The 16,349-nt window shown below is 44.1% G+C and overlaps 1 protein-coding gene across 1 annotated transcript; it reads right to left on the bottom strand.

Moving 5' to 3' along the window:
- Positions 1–4,061: 4,061 nt before the first annotated feature.
- Positions 4,062–5,068, bottom strand: LOC149390123 (uncharacterized). The gene is made up of 3 exons (XM_089618997.1): positions 4,745–5,068; positions 4,498–4,646; positions 4,062–4,173 (listed from the first exon to the last, which is right to left on the bottom strand). Exons 1-3 carry the CDS (start codon positions 5,066–5,068, stop codon positions 4,062–4,064), a joined length of 585 nt encoding a protein of 194 aa, XP_089475123.1.
- Between the last annotated feature and the right edge of the window lie 11,281 nt (positions 5,069–16,349).

Below are 16,349 nucleotides of genomic sequence, written 5' to 3'. Positions count from 1 at the left end.
GATCAATGTAAACCATCGGGTACCATCGTATTCTTTCATAATTTTTTTTAATTTCATCGAAAATCTGGTTTAATTTATTTTATTATATCTTCATTCCATCGTAAATAAACGTAATAACGAATTTCATATTATTTTCATGGCATATCTAACACCCACATAGTCATTATATCAATTAAATAAAGTGATTGAAATTACTAAACAAGTACACGTACCCATTCTTTTAAACGGAAATCCAAGAAATCCACCATCTTAGAGAGGATTTGAGAGTTAAAGAGAGCGAATAGAGAAAATGAAAGAGAAATTTCATTAAGTGGGCTTAATAAGCTATTAAATAAATATCAAGATTAGACCCTAATGTTTAAAAATATCTAAATATGGACTTTTGACCCAAAATCGGACAAAAATACCCCTCTGAACCCTATACATCTCTCACACTTCATTTTTATCATTTCAATCACACTCAAATCCACTCAAATCCTCTCTACTTAAGCGGGTTTGAAAAGAATCATGGGTAAGATTACTAACTTAATCATTTTTACAAAGTTTATGATTGTATATGATAGAATGTAGCAAAAAAAATCGATCAGATCTGAAAACAAAGTCCAAAATCTGGGTTTAACTTGTTTGTACGATGGTATACGATGATGTACGATGAAATTTAAATTTCTGTACGATGAAATTTAGAATAAAAATTGCGTTCTGTACGATGCTGTACGATGTTGTACGATGCTGTACGATGCTGTACGATTCTGTACGATGCCGTACGATGCCTTTTTGTAAGATGATGTACGATTTTGTACGATGGTATACGATGTTGTACGATATAGAAGCTTATTTTGCATAGTTTGACTGTTTTTTGCAGTTTTTGTCATGATTAACGGCACTTGGGAGAAGGAAGGACACCAATGGGTTTTCACCAATGCAGAATTCCGTGCATTCGTAATTCTGAAAGAGGTAACGTACACGGAGTTAGTAGATTTCTTATACGAGAAGTTCGAGTTAGACAGATTCGCGTTCGACTTAAAACTCGAAGTCCCATACGCAGTCGGTACAATTCCAGTAGGTCCTGCCGTATTGAAGGACAATGGTGATGTTTCGCATTTTATGAAGCACAAATATCGTAATAGATTTCCACTCTGTGTAAGTTTGGTACCGAAACAGATCGAGGTCATTGCACCTATTGCGTATCGAGGAGTATGTAAAGGGAAATATGTGGAAGTTGGAATGGTGTCTCGCAATGAACCGAAGAAGAGACGGAATACTCTTGTTATCGAGGATCGACAAAATGATCCTATAATTGAAAACAAAGACGGTGGCTGTGACGATGACTTGTTTAACGAGTACAAGGGTGCCGGAAACGGTGACGAAGTATACAGGCGTGATAGAGATTGTAATCACAACAGTGACAAATATGATGGACGCAATGGTGATGAATACGAAGATGGCGAAGGTGATAAAAACGAAGGTGGCGAAGGCGATGAAAATGAAGGTAGCGATGGTGATGAAGAAAATAGTGATGGATATGACGGAGATAACAATGGTAGAGTTGAAGAATTTGAAGAATTCGCCAATCCCGAAGAATATGAAGAATTTGTGGAAACGTTTACGGTACCAACGGGTCATTGTGAACCATCGGGTCAATGTCAGCGTGAACCTCCGATGATCGGATCACCTATCGTTCCTTATTCATGGAACGCACCCGAGTTCAGCGCCGATGATGTTGTGAAGGAAAACCCGAGTCATTATCCAAGTCATTCTTCTACAGGTAATTTAAGTGGATTCAAATGAGATTCAAGTATAATATGAAACCACATATTGTTTAACTAACCTTTGAAAGTAACAGGTAGCTCAGAAGAAATATATATTGGGCAGCAATTAGAAAACAAGCATGAACTGAAGAAACATATCCACTTGTACGCGTTGAAACATAATTTCGAATTTAGAGTGAAATCTTCTTCGAAAAAGAGATGGTATGTTCTATGCAAAAACGAGAGATGCACATGGAGGTTGAGGGGTGTCGTGCAGTGGTCTGAGATGTGGGAGATTACGTCGTACGAGGGTAAACACTCATGTGGGCGTGTTGTTCGAACAGAGGGCCATCGAGGAGCGGCACCATGGGTCATCGGTCACGTATTTAAAGACAAGTACTCAATTAACTCTATGGCGGAGTATTCGGCACATAACGTCAGGGAAGAAGTGAAGACAAGATGGGGTGTGAACATATCATATTTGAAAGCTTGGAGATCCAGGGAGAAAGCTATTGGGTACGTGCGGGGTACGCCGGAACAATCGTACCAGAAGTTACCGTCTTGGCTGTACATGTTGAAGCAAAAGAATCCTGGGACGTTAACAGACTTTGTGCAAGATGGTGACAAATTCAAGTATGCTTTCTTTTCCATTGGGGCGTGTCGTAGAGGCTTCAAAGAATGTCGGCCGGTCATAGCATTGGACGGTGCATTTCTGAAGACAAAATACGGGGGACAGTTGCTTTGCGCAATTGCAATGGATGCGAATTCACAATTATATCCACTTCCATTCGGAGTTGTAGATAGCGAGTGTCATGCTTCTTGGATTTGGTTTTTGAGAAGATTGCGAGAAGCTATCGGTGAAGACGTACCTAATTTGGCGTTCATATCCGATCGCCACGTTAGCATCATACATGGTGTCGAGGTTGTGTTTCCTGGTATCCCTCACGGAGCATGTTACCATCATTTACAACTGAATGTCCAACACAAGTTCAAGACAGACCATTGTCGCTTTGAACTTTACGATGCGGCTTACGCCTTCAGTAAAACAGCATTAGAAGCTAATTTTAGACAGTTGAGACGTAAGGATGTCGAGATGGCAAAGTATCTCGAAGAAGTTGGTGTCGATCGGTGGGCCAGAGCTTTCTTTCCTGGAAAACGGTAAGAGTCTAGAACTTCTTTTGTACTGAATTTTTTATGTCGTTGATTATATAAATCAAGTATGTTTTATATAGGTACGACCTAATGACGAGCAACAACGCAGAAAGCTTCAACAACAAAACAAGGAATGCGAGGACGTTTCCCATTACGACGTTGCTCGAGTTTATTCGATTCACACTCCAAACTTGGTTTTTTGAACGAGAAGAGATAGCGAACAAGTTGAACACAAAATTGACACCAACGTGGCAAAATGATCTCGCACAGCTAAATAATAAGGCACAGTTCGTCAATGCGTACGGACTTGGTCTATATGAATGTCATGTCAAAGACGTAAGAGGTGATTTCGATGTAGACCTTATGGCGAAGACATGCACTTGCGGACTACCACAACAATTGAATATCCCGTGCGAGCATTCTATCACAGCAGCCCAACATCGAAGCGTGGACGTGTACTCGTTATGCAGTGACTTTTATTTGAAGGAGACGTGGATTGAGATGTACAAGGAAGCCATATATCCGGTTGGCAATGAAGATCAATGGGATGTCCCGGATGAGATAAAAAACATGAAAGTTTCGGAACCCGTTGAAAAGAAGCAAGCCGGTCGACCGAAGAAAAGTAAACAAGGAAGAAGAAGAATTAATCGATACCCATCTCAAGGCGAAAAGATTGTCGTCCAGCGAAAATGCGGGAAATGTGGTGGTAGGGGACATAGCAGAAAAACATGCACTTGGAGGGATTAAAACTTTAGATTTTGTGTTATTTTTATTTTTAAGTTTAAAACTTTAACGTTATTTGAGTGACATTTTTATCTTGTTTAATGGAGTGTCATCCGTCTCATGGACCTTTTCGCAATTCAACTCTATGAGAACGACGAAGATCTCATCTTGCTTTTGTCCCAAGACTCGTTTTCGTCCACAAATGTCTCGAGTTCTAAACCCTTTGTGAATGTGTGAATTTTTGATGTTTTTTTTTTGTGAATCTCTTTCATTGAATTACATGTTTATAAGGTACAATAAAAAACATATTAAATCAATAGTCAACAAACCATCTCGATAATATGTTTATAAGGTACTATTACATAGAAAACCAAAAAGATAAAAAAATAAACATCCGAAAATACAAAATCACGGGATAAGGTGGTTGTAGAATAAGTCCTAGCACCATTTCTTCCTGAACGTTCTCATATTCGCACTTTGAAGAGTGTCAAATGATTCGTTCAGTACTATGTGCTCGACATACTTCAATGCGAACATCCCGCAATCACCGCTACAACACAAGAATAAGTAAAAGAAATTGTCACAAAAAGTTGAAACATAACTTGAAAAAAAGAACAAACTTCTAAAATAACTTGTCAATTAAAACTTGTAACAAAAAAACAAACTTCTAAAATAACTTGTCAATAAAAACATAATTGTTTAAAAGTTGTCAAAAAAAAGTTCAATTAACTAGTAAAAAAAACTTTTTTAAACGAACTTGTAAAAATAAACAAACTTGTAAAATAACTTGTCAATAAAAAGATAATTGTTTAAAAGTTGTCAAAAAAAGTTCAATTAAGTAGTCAAAAAAACTTTTTTAAAAGAACATGTTTACCTGTATGCACATTGTGGGACCTTGTCATCGACGATCCACGTCAGGTTAGTGAACTTAATTTCACCATGCTCACTCTCCCGGTAAGAGTGGGGATGGTTCTTGAAGAAACCACCTATGGCCACAATCCTAGCAAATGCTCGACTCCAAGTCTGAATAATAAACATTTTAACAATGTTAAGTAACCCTTATAATTTAATTAATTGTTGCTCTAAGGTAATAATTGTGAATAACATAACATTTTACGTACCTCCATCAGCTCAGTGAAGTCCTTTTGATGGTTCGACGACTGCATGAGATCCTTTTGGCAGTCGAGGACGGTAATGGTCCAGGCCTCGATGTCGATCCGAAATGTGAACCAATGAATGTTCTGGAAGTTCACGACGAACAGGATCTCGCGAGCACCATCCCAAGGCAAAATATCGGTGTCCCTATACCCAGTCATCGGGCTAATAGTTGCCCTCATGTCCCAGTCCACGGGTTCGGGCTCTGCTCCCAGCTCGATGGCCTTCTTGATGTTCGCTTCTTCCGTTGTGAATCGGCCGTACACGTGCTGGACCCACCGACAATCCATGATTCGGACGTTTTGCCGATATCCGTCGAGAGCTCGTTGGCGAGCCCGAATCATGTGAATCATAGCATCAATATGCTGAGACATTACAAACATATAGCGTTATTTTAAATTGATAGGGAAAGTGAAATTATATAATAACGTACCGAATCATGTAGCCATCTGATTTCTGTCAATATCGTGTCGAAGAAATTCGTGTCTCCGTCGCACGTCTTCAGTCGAACAGACTCCATGAACTTGCCGTCCCACTTTTTTATCCGCACCCACTTAACGAAATTATCAAACTCTTTTTACTTCGCGTCCTTCAACGGCTTGAACTTGGGGATCGGCTTTTCCAAATACTTGGGCCTCGCCAGATCAGTGAATTCGGCCCAACGCGACGTCTTCTGTCGCACTTGCCGATCTGGACGTGCCGGAGTAAGCTGTGCCTTCTGTCTTTTCCTTAGAGGAGTTGTGAGCGGGCGTAGCTTATCTGAAATGTCTTCTCTACGAGGACTCGACGAAGACGTCGACAACCTGGGAGAAGTCACCGGCCTGATCTCCGATCGCTTCGACGACTCGCGATGCGTTGAAGACGGCTTCTTCGACTTCTTCGATGACTCGCGATGCGTAGAAGACGGCTCTGACTTCTTCGATGACTCGCGATGCGTAGAAGACGGCTCTGACTTCTTCAATGACTCGCGATGCGTAGAAGACGGCTCTGCCTCATGCGATGGAGACGCCGGCTTTTGACTAGCCGCCAGAGGAGGAGGAGGGGTCCGGCGTTTACGACCATCAGCTTGGGTCGTGGGAATTTCACCCCCAGGCAAGCCCGTTGTGTCCTCGAACAAAATGTTCAGCCTCTTCCACATAGAAAGCTGAAAGTCAAAGTAATAAAATATGTCACAAAATTTAAACTTGTCACCAAAATTTAAGTTTAACTCTAAAACGTTAAAATAAAATTTAAACTCAACTCTAAATTTTAAACTCAACTTTAAAACGTTAAATTATATTTAAACTTAACTCTAAAACGTTAAAATAAAATTTAAACTGAACTCTAAATTTTAAACTCAACTTTAAAACGTTAAATTATATTTAAACTTAACTCTAAAACATTAAATTATATTTAAACTTAACTCTAAAACGTTAAATTAAATTTAAACTCGACTTTAAAACGTTAAATTAAATTTAAACTCGACTTTAAAACGTTAAATTATATTTAAACTTAACTCTAAAACATTAAATTAAATTTAAACTCAACTTTAAAACGCTAAATTAAATTTAAACTCAACTCTAAAACGTTAAATTGATTTAAACTTGTCACAAAATCTAACCTGTCTAACACTCATGCGCTCAACTCTACGGCCGGTCGTGCAAAGAGAACGTAAGACTATCTCTTGTGACTGAATCATTTGTTTTTGGGATGCTAGCAGTTGTTCTTGAGATGCTCGCAGTTGTTCTTGGGAAGCTCGCATTTCTTCCCACATTTCCCGTGTTATGAAAAAGGGCTCGGGAATGTCGGTGCGAGAGGTCGTTGTGGGCCTTGATCCCATTGCGGGAGTGGTCGGACTAGCAAGACGAACACGTGGAGTGTCTGACACGTGTTTGTCGTCGGAGTCTCCGACGATGGCATCTTCTGCAACAGTCGCGACTCGATCTATTTCTTCTTCGATGTCTCGCGGCTCTGTCGCATCTTCTCCCTCGACGTCTATGGGATACAGACATTTGCTCGTCTGTGTCTCGAGGAGAGTGAACATTTCTTTCTCTGGTGCCCTTGGTCTCAGCATTTGAAGAACACCCACCTACAATACATTAATAAACGTTACCAATATTCCAAAATAATGTAAAATACATTAATAAACGATAAATAATAAAATGTTACCGTTTTTTTTATTCAAGACCGCCTCGATGTCTTTGCCCATTATGAGCACATTACTAGACCACGAGTGCATCCTGGGCACACGAATCCCCTGGTTCGACCCGAACCTCATCCCGATCTCTGGGATAACCTCGTACGCCCAGTAATGATGGGTATGGAGATTACCCGTCAATGTGTACTTGGCCTCTTTCTGTGCCACATCCGGCTTGTCCTTCAACTTCTTTTGCAGCGTCTCGTGATAACGCCGTAGGTTCACCGACAGGCTGGAATACGTCTCTGCCCAACTCAAATTTCCCCAAGGCATCTTGAAGAAGAAGGGGAGGTCTTGAACGATGTATAGAAATTTCTGCCACCTTTCTTCGATGGCTTTGTTGGCCGGCTGCCCCAGAAGATACCCATAGACGAAAACGAGCAGCCCGAGCTTGAACGCAGCGTCAGGGCTTCGACATGTGGTGAACGCGTTGATCAACGCGCTCAACTTGCTTCCGGCAACGCCGTTCAAGTGATCCGTGATCAATCCATCGTTGTTTCGCTCGTCTTGTTCGGCTTTGGTCGGACCGTCGTCATAGTTCATCCCCGAGACGAGTGCGTACTCGAGGAGTCCAAATCGTACTCGTTTGCCTCCGATACCAAAATGTATCTCCCCCCGTACCGTCGCCTCGATCTTCTTCTGAAGGAGAGTATGTACGAGCACCGGTGAGAAACCAAGCTCGCTCTCCGTAAAAAATTGCTCGAACGGAGTCCCAAGGATTCGTTCTTTTATCCCGAGCTCATCGAATCTACTCCGTACAAGCTTCAAGATCCCCGTCCCACCGTAGGTGATACGCCCCGGGAATGAGACGTTGTATATATAGTTCAAATTGTTCTAAAAAAACAACAAAATTAAATCAGAATCACAATTCAATTTCCCGAGACCGCGCGCCGCGCAGAGACAGTCGCGCGCCGCGCATACGGGGATCTTGAAACAAGAAATTAAATTTTTTAAAAAAATCATCGTATATCATCGTAAAACAAGAAATTAATTTTTTTTAAAAAATCATCGTATAGCATCGTACAGCATCGTATATCATCGTAAAACAAGAAATTAATTTTTTTTAAAAATCATCGTATAGCATCGTACAGAATCGTATATCATCGTAAAACAAGAAATTAATTTTTTTTTTAAAATCATCGTATAGCATCGTACCGCATCGTACGACATCGTACAGCGTCGAACGACAATTTTTTGAGAAAACATAAACCCATCGTACACCATCGTATCGCATCGTAGAGCTCTATGAATTTCATCGTACGACATCGTACAGAATCGTACGACATCGTACGATGCATCAATCTAATCGTACACTGGCCTTAATTTCAAACCCTAATATACTAAATCCGACCCAAATCACCTCAAATCAGCTCAAATCAGAGAATAACTAAGTCCTAAACTCTATTATAACTATTTTCAATGAAGTTTAACAAGAAATTACATGAAAACTTATCTTTTTACTTGGTTTTGAAGCTCGGGATTTCTGATCTCCACCGCCGCCCGAGATCGAACCTTTTCCATCGTACGCCATCGTATTCACTCGTACCAGATGGTATCACGTCGTACACGGTCGTACAAGGTCGTACTGAATCGTACCGGAATTTTTTTGATTTTTTTTGTTGAGAGAAAGAGAGAGACAGAGAGAGAGAGAGAGATGTCGAGTGAGATAGGAGGAGGGAAAGCTTATTCAAAATGTTTAAGGGGTATATTTGTCCGTTTTGGGTCCAAAAGTCCATTTCTAGATATTTTAAAAGGTTAGGGTCTAATCTTGATATTCAATCAATTTTTAAGTCCACTTAAAGAAATTTCTCAAATGAAAAATGTTAGACAGAAAGGATACTTAAATGCTCTGAAGGATTTTTTTTTTTTTTAGATATTTTGTCACAAAAAGATCCATTCTTGCAATATCTCTACTCATGAAGTCAAAATAAAAAATTTCTCATTTAATGTGAGTGTCACTAGTTTTTGATATTACGAGTTCAAGAGAGGCTCATCATTAAACTTCTCTACCCTAACATTTTAGGATCCCTTCACAAAGTCACCCACTAACTAAAATTATGTTTTGTACAACACATGTTGTAGTTTCAGAATTTTAAATAGCACGTCCATTGAGCTTTCGTCAATTCGGGTCTGGGTCACAATCAGCACAACAACTGGTGGGGCAATAGTTATTTGCTTGAAGAAAAATTGGCCAATATTTGACTCATTTAAATGTCTACTTTTTTTATCATGGTACTCCTGCTCTTGAATGTGAATATATACAAAGGTCCACTTGAACAAGAAAGATTATCATAATTTGCTGAAGTTGGACGCAATTACTTTCATATTTGTATGATGTATTCAAATTTGACAAGGCAAAAACAAAAGTTTACATTCAAAGCACCAAACTCGTTTTCAAACCCAAAATCTGTTATCGAATATTTATGTACTGAGTTGGTAGGTGAGCACACAATATGCAAGCCTTTTATATCACCCAATCCCATTATATTCTGAGGTACTTAACTTTCATTTTTGTTGGTTAAGAAAAGGAATATATGGGTTTATTAGCTTTTTAGGTTTAAAATATGTAAAAATACTACGTACGTGTTAGTTAGTCAAGAAAATGCATATGAGTCGTAAAGGTGTCACCGAGTGTTAACAGTCAAATATAGTGCAACTAAATATATGTCTAAAACAACGTTTGTTTAGGTTAGAGAGAGAGAGAGAGAGAGAGAGGATCTGTTTAGATTGAATGAGTGTATTTGATCTTAGGAATGTATTACATTAGAGGAAATTTTTTATACGTACGTAAATGACTACGAATAGTAAATTGACTAAGATTAGCTAAGTGCCATCAATATAAAATGACATGAGGAGCTTCGTCGTAACAGCCCCCCCAAGCTAAGCTGGACAATGAATGTGAGAAGCACATTTACATCGTTGAGATTAACTTGTCACGCAATCAGCGAAATCTGGGTATTGACAATGCCTTTGTGAATACATCGGTGATCTGATATTAAGTGGGAACATACCGAATTTCAATCTCCTTAACCATCTCCTTGTCTCTAACAAAATGCACAATGACTTCAGTGTATTTAGTACACCATGGAACACATGATTTGAGGCCAAGTATGATCCTCCCACTTTATCACACCAAAGAATTGGTTGGCTTGATGCTATTAGACCCAATTCACTTAGCAAGCTTTGAATCCAAACAATTTCCGAAGTTGCTTCTATAGCTGCTCTATACTTAGCTTCACAGTTGGATCTAGAGACCAATCTTTGCTTTTGTGAACACCAGTTTATCATGCTACTTTCTGTTGGAATTGATTTAGGGTTAAGAAAAGATTTAACTCTTCGAGCAAGCGGCGGAAAATAAAAATTTTCTTTTAAACAAGTAAAACGATTTTACTAACCTAGACAAAGAGCAAGCACATGATTATATCTAAATTAAAACTATTAAAGTGCATTACTCATTTACTAACATTTTTGAAGCTTTAATGTTGAGAAGCCTTAGGAAGGTTGAAACGTTCGTCTCACCACGTAGCTCGTCTTTCTTCGTTCTTCGGAAACTCGAATAACTACGAAAGTTTCTATCACATGAATCACTCGATATTAGAAGGGATTAGTCTATGGGCACTTTTAAACACGACGACTCAATAACAAGTCTAAGAGTCGAAGAGCTAAAACACTAGGTCAAATGTGGACTTAGGTGCCAAAACAAAAACGAAAAGAACTAGAGAGAGAGAGAGAGAGAGAGAGAGAGAGTTGGGCGGCCACAAGGTCTAGAGAGAGAAGCTCTCAATATTTAAAACTTTGGAATGAGAAAACAATGAGAATGAGGGCCCTATTTATATGAGAGGAATTACCTTCAACAAGGTAGTTTCTTTTTTTTTATAGAATATCACATATTCATGAGCAAATATTGCCCTTATTCTTTCAAAGTCACAGGGCCAACATGAGGCTTCTAGAAGCCTTGGATTTGCTTCTCCCTTGACTCTAGTTGGCCGAAATCCCTCTTGCCTTGTAGAGGAAATTTGTTTCCTCTTTTTCTTTTGGCAAGTATCTTCATACACCAATGCACAAAATAATCTCTCTCTTTCTCTCTTGTTTGGACGGCCAAGGGGCATCTAGAAGGAGTTTCTAGATGTTTCTTCATTTGTTCATGACAAAATAAGAAAGGCCCATTAAGAATTTTCAAGTAAAATTCTATGAAATGAAATTAATCCTCAAGGCCCAAAAATCTCATCATGGCCGAGTGATACATTTCATTTGTCATCGTATGACAATGTCAAAAAATATGTTGACATTCATTTCATCCTATGTCCCAAAAAGACAAAAATACTCTTTAGACAATTTTCGTAAAACTTGTCTCGTTCTTGTTTTGACTTAGCTTCTAATTTAACTATTCCTACTCGATATGATTTGTGACAGTGACCTCATGGATCCAAATGAACAAAGCTTGAGCTAAAAACTTGGACACTGGCCAGTTCATTTATTCACATTCCAAGGAACAAACCATGAGCTGATATACATTGCATTTCAGCAATCTAGTACATGAATTCCATATCTATGAGATCTTTACAAATTTACTCATGACAGCTTCATAACTTAGTACTTCACCAATAGGTCTTGTTAAGAATCACATCGTTAACCCGAACTCTGACTTTCTCTAATGAGAATACATAAGCTATGAAATGACATGTCTCATTTCAAGATTGAGGTAAGCATGATGCAATTCATATGTAGTGAGTTCGAGACATAAGATATTAAATGGTTTGTTCTTATTTTGTCTCTAGAAGTGCACCGGTCAATTTACTACCTTCAGAAGATACCTAGACGAATTATAGAGTCTCCAACTCTCAATGTCCAATAACCAGACATCATAGATTCTCCTAACAATCGTACTGAGATCAATAGTCCTTTGATCCTTAGATTGTGAATATGCAGTTTTAAGAAAACCATGAAGAGTTTGTTCATGCATATCTACTTTTGTCTTTTCATGAGTTGTTAGGTTTGTTTAAGGACTAAAGACTATAGATTATCATAAAGCTTCAAACAGACAAGAAAGAATGAATGAACGTTTCCACTTTTATTAATCATTTAGCATTTACAAGCCAAAGTCTTCGTGAGAGTATATTACATCAAATGTACAAAAATAGAGACTACTACTCCTCTTGTGGGCACCATTGACAACACTTTCCAGGTACACAGAATACCTAGTGGTGCCTTGGCTCGGAGGATAAAAATCCAAGGCTTTAGAGAATGACCCAACTCGTAGCTTCTAGTGAAGACTTTAGAGGGGTCAGATGACTCGTAGCTCAGAGTTCAAACTGAAGGGGCAAGAAGCGGGAGCGCAGCTTGGGCGCTGAAATGACCCGGGTCGCAGAATGGGAACGTGCTCCCTCACGTGGAGAGGAGGAGAGCGCGCTCTTGGAATGTCACAAGGGCGCGGTCGGAGATGAGAGTTCTTCAGAGGACACAATATCGAGGTCCATTTGAAGTAGAAGAAGTTGAAGCTCAAGGCCAAGGCCCCTGTCAAGTGGAAATAACGGGCGTATTTATAGGCTTGGAAGAAGCCTTGGGCCAGCACCCTTGAGGCCCGCTGGATGTCAGGGCACGGGGTGCGGGACATGCGCGGGCGTGAGGGCCTACCGGGCGCGGGGCGTACCGGGGCTTGGAGCCCTGTCGGGAGTGTTGTCTGGCCAGCGTCCTGGTAGGGGAGCGCCGACGCTCGCCGAGGGAGGCCCAGCCGGCTGATGGTACTCGGCCGGTGCAGGGGCGCTCGGCCACGGCAACTGAGCCCGTACAGAAGGGCGCACGCGGGCAAGGGACCAAGGCGCACGCGGAAGAGAGCTGGGCGCGCGAGGGTGCGCGCGGGAGAGGTGCTGGGTAAGCGCGAGAAAGGTGTTGGGCGTGGCGCGCGCGAGAGGGAGTTGTGCGCGCGACGACGCGTGCGGGAAAGTTGCTGGGCGCGTGCAAGACGGTGCGCACGGGCGTAGGGTGTGCCCAGGTCGGGGAGCCGGGGGCGTAGGGGCACGCGCGGGCCAGAGGGCCAGGGGCGGAAGGGCGCACCCGGGCCAAAGGGACGAGGCGCGAGGGCGTGCGCGGGACGGAGGGCCACGCGCAGGGCACGCACGGGCGCAGGGTGTGCCCGAGCCGGGGAGCCAGGGGCACAGGGGCGCGTGGGCCGGAGGGCCGGGGCACAGGGGTGCGCGCTGTCTAGAGGGCTGGGGGCGCAAGGATGCGTGCGGAGCGGAGGGCTGGGATGAGAAGGGCGCGCGCGAGCCAGGTTGGACAGGGCGCGGGAGCGCGCGCGGTCACGGTGGGGCGGGGGCGCTGGTCAGCGCGCGGACCTGGTGGGCGGGGGCCTTGGTACGCGCGTGGCCCCAGGAGGCCGGGGGTGCTAGGGTGCACACGAGCCCAGTGGGTCGGGGGTGCTAGGGCGCGCACGGGCCCAGTGGGCCGGGGGCGTTGGTGCGCGTAGGCCCGGTGGGCCAGGTCCCGTTGGGTGGTCCGTCCGGCGTGGAATATTTTTGTTTTTCTAGTTTCCTGAAAACGACCGGTAACATTAGTCCCCCCAAATTTATGGCTAGTTGCGAGTCGTAAACTTGAATTTCAGAGGGCGTTGATGTCTTTTTCCCCACCTGATTTTTTTCTTTTATTTTGTTTGGCCGGACCCATGGGGGTCAGGCCGGGCCGGTTGGATGGCACGGTCCGCGCGCGGCATGACGCCGGCGGGCCAATGCGCGCGCGAGGCCGGCGCACGGGCTAGGCCCATCATGCGCGCACATGGGGGGGGGGGGGAGGATCATGGTTTTCTCCTTTCTCTCCTATATATAGGAGGAGTCTCCCCTTTCCCTCACACTGGCAGCCTTAGAAATTGGAAAATTCCTTTTGAGTTTGAAAATTTTCTTTCGGCTTGCCTATTTTTTCACCCATCAATGGGGAGTGAGTTCTTTTACCAAGTTGATGGTCCCGAGGTTGACCTTTCCTGCCCTTCCCAAGATCCTGGGAGGGCGGTCAAAGGTCCCTTTAAGGAACTCGACAAGATTCCCATCTATGTCGAGGAAGACTCTCACGTGGCCGATCAGTGGCTCGTGGAGTTGGAGACTAACAACGCGGCAGTAGCCGAGCTGGCAGAGCCCGGGAGTGGCCCATCCACTAGGTGTGGCCCCGAAGGGGAGGGCGAGGGGTCCCAAGACCCGCGCTCATCATGCCTGATAATAAATTTGGTCTCCCGTGAGGAGTCCTTTGACGCCCCCTGGCTCAAACAGTGGGACGAGGAGACCAAATGCGCAAGGCTTCCCCGGGCATCTGACTTAGAGGCCTCGGATGCTAATCTTACGATGAACCGTGTGAGTCGTTCTTGGACGAGATTTAGTCTGATGACTCCCTAGGGTTAGACTCGTAGGGTCATGGAGAGGACCTGGAGACTTCCCCTGCTATGGGGAAGGTGAAGCGTAGTGGGAAAGTGCTGGAGACGGCCAGGGCGGCCTTTATAGCAGCGGAGTCCTCGGGCTACGCCCTCGGGAAATCCTTGGAGAGGACTCGTTTGTATGGAGTGGGCGGCTCTGTTGCCCCCGAGGGCTTAGACTGTAAGGGGGTCGATGTTGCGAGCACGCTCACCACTCGAGTCTTTAGCACGCTTCGGGAGACGTACAACATTCCTTCCTCAGTGGGGCTGCTTAGGCCCGCCCCTGAGGACCGGCCATCCCGCCCGAGGAACGGGTATGGGACCGTGATGATTGGGAGCCTTACTTGTGGGCTGCCTCTCCCATTTCCGTTGATCGTTCAGACGATCCTAACCCGACTGGGGGTCCACGCCTGCCAGATCAGCCCGGTGGTCTATCGCCTGTTGGCTATGTGTTTCATGGAGTGGCACTGTCAGACATAGCATGCCATAACCGTGGATGACTTTCGCAACCTGGTTGCCGTGTTCCCGGCGCCAGGGCAGTCAGTCTTTCACATGGCCCGTGCTCGGGGAAACGTGAGGTTGATCGATGATAGTGACCCTCCCAGTCACAGGTCGTGGGTGTGGGTCTCGACAAACACCTTTGGTGAGGCGCTTCTCCGCTTCGGTCGCCTGGCGGACTTCTCGGCAGATGAGGGGGCGACATAGGTTCCCTTCGTGAAGGAGATATCGCGGATGTCAGAGGCCCGCGAGGCAGGTGAGCGGTTATGGGCAATAAGGAGGTGCGCCAGGCGGGTAGGCCGCCTAGTCCCAAGGCTCAGCTAGCTATCCCTGTTTTTCCAGGTAATTCTGTGATCTAAGATTTATTTGTTAACGAAAATCTGACCTTTTGTTGTTTTAGTTGGTGCAGCTGCTAAGAAGAGGGCTCGGAGGCTGGCTTCTGCTTCTCAAACCCCGTGAGGATGGCTGAGATCCGTTCCAGGGTCACCGACCGCAGGGCGAGAGAAGATTGTGCCGAGGCTACCTGCTTGGCTGAGCAAGAGCCTCGTGCCTCGTTGAAGAGGGCTTCGGCCTTAGTGCTTTCCGACGAGCGTTCTTAATCCAAAAGCGTTCTTGAGGAGTCCCCCTTGTCTTTGTCGAAGGGCGTGGTATCAATGAGCGACATTGCCTTCCTCCAGGCGGGGGTTACCGACGCTAAGAGGGTCAGTATTTTTATTCATTTTCTTATAAGCGTAGGTCTGTTTTTAACCCTTGATTTTGTCATCGCAGGCGTACGCGAGAGTCGTGCAGAGTGACAGGATTGTGCATGACTTCATCCGGTGCTTGGGGGTCACCCAAGAAGAGCTTGCTCAGGCGAAGTCTAGGTTGGCCCAGGTCGATCGAGGTTCACACCCGGGGGCAGAGATCGAGATGCTTCGAGACCAACTTCGAGAGGCTAAGGTGTAACTCCAGATCGCCCGGGATCAATGTGATGGAGCCCAAATGTCAGTGGCCAAGATGGAGGGGGAGCTGACCGAAGAATGTCGAGCTTGAAGGTGGTATCCGGATCGGTAGAGATTATTCGCACCGAGGTTGCCGACCACCAGAGACAGCTGGATGCCCAGTCCGATGCCTTGGAGACATCTTATCGTCACCTTACTTCGAGTGAAGCTACGCATGTTCGGGCAGAGCGCGAGCACGACTCTCTGGTGAAGGAAAATGCCCGCCTTTCTTCTCAGCTTGCCGAGGCGAAACAACAAGGATCCGACTTGCAAGATGACTACGACATAGGGACCGAGGAGGCCCGTCGAGCTGGAGCGGTGGAATGTCGAAAGGCGACCGAGACTATATGTCGATGATATATTACTCATAGGTAATGATGTGGGTAAGTTGTCTGAGGTTAAGGTCTGGCTAGCAAAACAATTCGATATGAATGATCTAGGAGAAGCCGCGTACATTATAGGGATCCAAATCTTTCGAGATCAGAAAAACCAGACCTTGTCGCTCTCTTAAGCATCTTATA

Source organism: Urtica dioica, chromosome 7 (genome assembly GCF_054948205.1).
Source record: "Urtica dioica subsp. dioica isolate 48M chromosome 7, U.dioica_male_clone48M_v1_H2, whole genome shotgun sequence".
Lineage (NCBI taxonomy): Eukaryota > Viridiplantae > Streptophyta > Magnoliopsida > Rosales > Urticaceae > Urtica > Urtica dioica.
This window is presented reverse-complemented; position numbering and strand designations above follow the sequence as displayed.

What these genes read in the sequence shown, in the direction of transcription:
- LOC149390123 (XM_089618997.1), bottom strand. Translation starts at nt 5,068, where the DNA reads ATGGATTGTCGGTGGGTCCAGCACGTGTACGGCCGATTCACAACGGAA. An exon ending in ACTTCACTGAGCTGATGGAG is followed by an intron (nt 4,647 to 4,744) that starts GTACGTAAAATG and finishes TTTATTATTCAG; the next exon opens with ACTTGGAGTCGAGCATTTGC. An exon ending in GTCCCACAATGTGCATACAG is followed by an intron (nt 4,174 to 4,497) that starts GTAAACATGTTC and finishes CTTGTGTTGTAG; the next exon opens with CGGTGATTGCGGGATGTTCG.